This window comes from Charadrius vociferus, unplaced genomic scaffold, assembly GCF_000708025.1.
Source record: "Charadrius vociferus isolate BGI_N301 unplaced genomic scaffold, ASM70802v2 scaffold529, whole genome shotgun sequence".
Lineage (NCBI taxonomy): Eukaryota > Metazoa > Chordata > Aves > Charadriiformes > Charadriidae > Charadrius > Charadrius vociferus.
Genome location: NW_009650172.1, coordinates 1,103,328 through 1,109,539, shown reverse-complemented (window position 1 = coordinate 1,109,539; position 6,212 = coordinate 1,103,328). Strand labels below are relative to the sequence as shown.

The window sequence follows — 6,212 nt, the reverse complement described above, 5'->3', positions numbered from 1 at the left end:
CTGCGTCCAGTGCGGTTTCAGGCGAGTACCGGAGAGCAGCGGGTGCGTTGTTTTGATTTGACGGTCTGTGCCGCCCTCTGTGGAGCGGGGGACGGTCGGGCTATGGCTTGTGCGTGAAAGTAGGTCGTGTTGGGGTTGATTTCCTTAATGAAGTTGTTGGGCTTTTCTCTTGGGCAAGGCGTCAGTCGTAGCTGGTATTTGGCAGGAGAGGGCAATAGGGAACCGTCTTCCTGTAGGCAGAGCAGATGCACGGGATCCCCGGCCACCTAACAAGGCGCAGCCGGGAGCCGCGTCTTCCCTCTCCCATAGTTGGGTGTGAACTTTAGAGGTAGGAGACTTACCTGGGCTAGTCCCGAGGATGCGGTTAGGAGACCAATAATGCAGAAGAATCTAAGCTAGTACTTCAAAAGTGTGCAGAGTTAGAGCTTTGTGACAATACCTGGCTCTTTAATAATTGTTTGGTTAGGTATTTTCTTTCCGTAAAGTCCTAAAAACGAGCAAGGAGAAGTGCTCAGTATTGCTGGTTATCAAGGAAAGGGGCTTCCTCTGCGCTGCAGTGGTGCCTGCGGGCATCAGCTGCCTTGAAGCATAACTTGGGTAGCTCCTGCTGTGAAGTGCATCAGGAGAGACCCCACTGAACCATTGTGGGTGGTGACCTGTCTGCCAGCATGCACCAAAGCTGGGAATCTTGGGTTTTGTCCACTTGTACCCCAAAATTGCTACCTGCGTTTTGTCAACGGGAACTTGTTTATCTTGCTTGGTAAAAGATTGCAGTATTTTGTAAAATCCTGTAAGAGAATGCTGAGAAATCCATCATCACTCATACTTCTTTTTTGTTGTTGTTCAGAAATGGCACCTCGTAAGGGCAAGGAGAAGAAGGAAGAACAGGTCATCAGCTTGGGACCTCAGGTTGCTGAAGGAGAAAATGTGTTCGGCGTTTGCCATATCTTTGCTTCCTTCAATGACACTTTCGTCCACGTGACTGATCTCTCTGGCAAGTGAGTATTGAATGTTGGTCACCTCCCTGCAGTACCTGGCTCCTTCTGTTTTGAAAACAGAAATGAGATTTGGCAGGAGGTTGCACTGAAATCCTTGAGCTTCTGTTGAGCTGTAAGAAAAGATGGTGTGCCTACGTGAACATAGGCCAGATGGCTTGGTGTGCTCCTCTGTGATGAATATTGCGCTCAAGGTACTGGATGGCAGCTTGTTGATCCAGTAATGTTCAAAATAACAGGTTCTGTCTGTATCCACAAGCTGCTTTGTGGGGAGGAAAGAGGAAGGGCTCTTTTCTGAATGTCGTCTTTCCATTTCGTAGGGAAACCATCTGCCGTGTGACTGGTGGCATGAAGGTGAAGGCTGACAGAGACGAGTCTTCCCCCTACGCGGCTATGCTGGCCGCCCAGGATGTTGCCCAGAGGTGCAAGGAGTTGGGCATCACGGCCCTGCACATCAAGCTGCGTGCTACCGGTGGCAATAGGTACGTTGGAGGAGGTGGGCCCTGGCATTCCCACAGGATGTGTCCGGTCTTAGAACTGTGCCAGACTGCACCACGTCCCTTCTTTGCACTGACTCCGTTGGGAAGGTAGATGCACCCTGGGAATTTGACTTTAAACTTGACCCCAGGGGTGTTCGTTACTTAGAATGGTGACTGGCCGATGTCACCTCTCGCTGACCATCTGGAACTCATTCTGAATGAACGTCTTCAGTTGATGGAGTTGGAGTGTGGTCTTATTTTTATTCTGTAGTGGATAGGGAGGTGCTGTCAAGTTGGAGGTGTGTAACAGGCTGCCCAGAGAGGTGGTGGAGTCTCCCACTCCGGACACATTGCAAAGCCGCCTGGATGCTGTCCTCTGCAACCTGTTGTAGGTGCCCCTGCTCTGGCGGGGGGGTTGGACTGGATGATCTCCAGAGGTCCCTTCCAACCCTGACCATTCTGTGATTCTGTAACCCTGGAATGACAGTGAAGCACATGTCTGGTGGCTGATTGTGAGTGGTTTGGGTCTGGAGACCGAAGAGGTCGAGTTCTGGTATCTGGATGTTTTGGGGTGGTGAGAATGTGATTTTGACATTGTCAGTTGTTTGTGAACTGTGTTCAACTTCTGAATCATTTAAGGGATTATGGATTCTGGTTCTCTCCTCCAGGACCAAGACTCCCGGACCTGGTGCCCAGTCAGCCCTGAGAGCTCTGGCCCGATCTGGAATGAAGATCGGCCGCATTGGTGGGTGATGGAGAAAGCCATCGCTAGATGCATATGTCATGGTATAGCAGTGCAGAGCCTCGCTACCTCAACAAAACAGTTTTGAGGAATTACTGAGTAATAGGAGCTCTGCAGACGTATATACCACTTGGTATGACAGCTTGACTTTGGGGTGTTCTGCTTAGCCTCTGTCAGATGCCACTGTAGGTATGATTTAAGTTAAACAGATTCTTGAATTGAAGATTCACCAGGAGGTGGCGTCAGCAGGCTTCAAAAACCAAGTTTCTGGCTGCTGATAAACGCCAGCTGCACAGCGGGATGCTGATGCCCGTCTGATGTAACAGCGTTTGCGCCGGAGCCGCGCAGTCACCTAGAAATAACTGTGTCAGTCTCAGTTTAAGAATGACGCAATAATATTGGAGAGTCCCAAACTTTGTAGGGGGGTTGTGAGAGGTGGTTGCGTTGGCTGCTCTGAAAGTTGTATCGAGCACCCTCTGTTTCTTTGGAAACGTTGTGGCTACTTGGTTTAACTAGGATGGGAGATGGGGATTTTTGCTTTCTAAGCATGCCAATCCCGGGATTCCCAGCCCTTGGGGAGTTCACAAATACCTTCGCTCCTGCGGAGCGTTCGTTCTGCCTGCGTGTGGCTCCTGCGGTGGCTGTCCGCGAGGGGCAGCTGTGGGGCGTCGGGGTGACTGCTGGGGTTGGGTGGCTGTGCCTGGTTGGTTTCTTGGGGTACATCTGGAAGGTAACGGTGTGTTTTGGGTTTTCTTCTCCCTGCAGAGGATGTCACCCCCATCCCCTCTGACAGCACTCGCAGAAAGGGTGGTCGCCGTGGACGTCGTCTGTAAACAACGCTGCACCTTTCGTTATTAAAGCTCTCTTTTAAACCTCTTCTCAGCTGTGTGTTTTCTTACCAAGGTGTGCTCAGAATTTGGGTGTTATTGTTGGGGTTGTTGCAGTACTGCTGCAGCAGAGGTGCTTTTGAATATACACAGGAAAAGCTTCTAAAAGCACTGGAATTCCAACTCCCTCAGCTCCCCGTTTATATTTCCAAAAGTATTTAAGAAAAATGACTCCTCGCTTCTTAGTCACGCACTGCTTCCTGCACTGATGTTTGCGCTCCACGGAATGTACTGCCGTTGCCTGGAATAAATGCCCGTTTCCTCCTTTGCCAGTGTTCTCTTCTTCGCTCTCCAGGCTTTGAAATTGCTCGTGTTCCTGTCGCTTCCTCAGCTGTAGCAGGATTTTAGACTGAGTGAAGATTTACTAGCGTATACGGCATTTGAGAAGGACCGTTTGAGAGAGGTGGGTTCTTCGTGTTCACGGTGTCAAGGTGATGGTTGGAATAGCTGTGGCTTCCACAACTCAAGAAAGATGAAATTGTCAAAATTCTTCCTGTGTGATGGTGATGTCAGCCCTCATACGGTGTAGTGCCCGTTTTGATGTGGGTCTGATAAACGCTGTCCTGCGATTTCCCCCCCACACGCTGTGTGGTCGGTGGGAGTTTGTTGTGGAGGCAGCTACAACTCGTGCTTTGCCTCCTCAGTTGCGGTCGTGTGTTCAGTGGGACTCTTGGCAATGGGCGAATGAGCTCATCTAGAGATGGCAAAATGTTTGTCCAGGAGTACTTCTGGTCATGTTTAAGTGATGGTTATTTATCAGAATCGATTGAAAAACCTTAGGATTCTTAGCCCAGTTATGCAGCAAATATGAATAGTCTTATTCATGATGTGTGAGCTATAAAATGAAGCTGGAAGGTGGTGTTCTGATGTCCTGGCCTCTTGGACAGGGTCTGTCTCCAGATCCTGAGGCTTGAGAACCTCGCCACCTCCGTGTGGGCTTTCTCCTAAAAAACTTCACGAGGGATTCCTGAGCCCCCCTCCCCTGCTTTGACTGACAGTGGTGGTGGAGGCGCTCTGCTCTCAAAGGAGTCTCTGGTGAAGTTACTCAGCCTGGGTTGGATCCAGGGCGTGTTGCTCCTGTCAAGCTTGGGCTTTGGTTGTCGAGAGCTAGCTCTTCTGCGGGGAAAGGGGATGAGTTTCACGGCGGAGGAAACCAGGCTGCCTTGATCTGAAGCCGTGGTGCGTCTCGGTCTTCATAGCGAAAACTACTTGGATGCTTGCGGTTTCAAAGTGAGTCACGATCTCTTGGAGGTGTCCCTGCTGTGGAGAAGAAAGCAGGGCTTGTGAGCAGGCTAAATACTGCTGGGTTTTCTGCAAACTGTTGCTTAATACATGACTTCCCCTTTCTGTGGAAAAAATCTCCGCCTGGACAGATGTTCCTAAGCCAGCATTTCCCTTGGCGCAGCGGCGATGTTTTATTTGTAATTTTATAGGTGGCCATGGAAAAACTTGAGAATAAACTTCCCTCGCTGTCATAAAAGTGCACTATTTGCAGGTCAAATCACTGTTTTCCTGTACTTGAAGTGTTCTTTGAACTCTGTGTGGGGAAGGTGTTGAAAACACGAAACCAGCAGTGGCTCAGCCAAGGTGGAGCTGAACGGAGCGGGGACAGGGTGGAGGAGTGCCGGGGAGTGGGATGTTCTTTGCAGGAGGCGAAGGGGTGGTGTGTTCCTAACAGCTCTAGTCAGTATTTTTTTAATACTCTTATATATGGTGAAACCTGTTGCTGTTTGGTAGGTGTTGCTCTGTTCCAGGTGACATTAACGGGGCTACTTCATGGGGTATGTTTGGGGAAAGCTCTACGGGAACATGGAGAGGCTTTGTGGCCTTTCAGTACTTGAAGGGGGCTTATGAGAAAGATGGGGACAGACTTGTTGCGATGGGACAAGGGGTAATGGTTTTAAGCTCAAAGAGGGTAGATTTAGCCTGGATCTAAGTAAATTTTTTACAACGAGGGTGGTGAAACCCTGGCCCAGGTTGCCTGGAGAGATGGTAGATGTCCCATCCCTGGAAACATTCCAGGTCAGGTTGGATGGGGCTCTGAGCAACCTGATCTAGTGGAAGATGTCCCTGCTTGTGGCAGGGGGGTTGGACTAGATGACCTTTAAAGGTCCCTTCCGACCCAAACTGTTCTATGATAAAATCTGAGGCAGGATCTTCGCAAATTTAACAGACCCATCTTGTCTCTGGGTGCAATTCGTGATGTTTTCTGCTCGGTTCCATCTCCCTTCTGCTCCCCACCCTGGTGCAGGCTGACGTACCCTGCTGCTTTTAAGGGCAGATGTGGAAACGGGAAGATGTCTGCTCAGTATTGCTCTGAGGGCAGGAGAAGGGAAGCAGCTTTTCATCCACTGCTGGTGGATTCCCCTGACGTAGCAAGGTCAGGCCCACCTCCGGGCAGCACGAGCCTGGACGGCAACTGGTGGCCGTGAGCCTTGCGGTGGCCTTGGCCTCGTTGGGCTCTGCAGAGCAGGTTGCTGAAGCACCAGCTGGCACCTCGGGGTCTAACCCCAGGCAGGACAAAGTCACACTTACTGCCCTGCTTGGCGTATCCCCCCCGCCCAGGGAGGTTTCCTGGGGCTTGCACAGGCGGCCGGAGCTTTGCGCAGTGCAGGAAGGTGGATTTGCATTATTATCCCTTCATCTTTGGGAGCAGGAGCTGCGCAGGGTTGTCCTGGCCGAGCTGCCGGGAGCGCAGCCTGTGCCACCCCCTGCCCTCGCCGTGCCGTGGGCAGGGTGTTCCCTGGGCTCCCTGCACCATTAATCACAAAAAAAAAAAAAAGGCTTTTATTTCTTAGCTGATCTGACGTCTTTGAAACAACTTCCCTCGTGCGTGTGAAACCCCCCAAAGGCAGAAATGAGGAAGAGAAACCGGAGAGCCAGGCGGCGTCCATCCTGCCCGGCATCCCTCCTGGGGCTGGCTGGAGGGAAAGACTCTCCTGGTTGAGTGGTGTGGATGGGTTTTATGGCTCTTCCCGGTTCCTGCCCCTGCCCAGCTGCCTTGTCTTGAGTGATTTGTGAAAGAACTGCGTTACCTGTGACCGCACTGGGTGATGGCTCCGGCTGCGTGGGTGGGGGACACGTGTGGCTGCCCACCCTGCATCTCCCT

General features: G+C 51.3%; 1 protein-coding gene across 1 annotated transcript; it reads left to right on the top strand.

Moving 5' to 3' along the window:
- The first annotated feature begins 844 nt into the window (after positions 1-844).
- On the top strand, positions 845-3,092 carry RPS14 (ribosomal protein S14). The gene is made up of 4 exons (XM_009892590.1): positions 845-998; positions 1,316-1,477; positions 2,143-2,219; positions 2,982-3,092. Exons 1-4 carry the CDS (start codon positions 850-852, stop codon positions 3,047-3,049), a joined length of 456 nt encoding a protein of 151 aa, XP_009890892.1. The 5' UTR covers positions 845-849; the 3' UTR covers positions 3,050-3,092.
- Positions 3,093-6,212: the final 3,120 nt, after the last annotated feature.

Coding starts and splice junctions, on each gene's coding strand:
- RPS14 (XM_009892590.1), top strand. CDS start 850: ATGGCACCTCGTAAGGGCAAGGAGAAGAAGGAAGAACAGGTCATCAGC. Junction 999..1,315: donor GTGACTGATCTCTCTGGCAA/GTGAGTATTGAA, acceptor TCCATTTCGTAG/GGAAACCATCTGCCGTGTGA. Junction 1,478..2,142: donor CGTGCTACCGGTGGCAATAG/GTACGTTGGAGG, acceptor TCTCTCCTCCAG/GACCAAGACTCCCGGACCTG.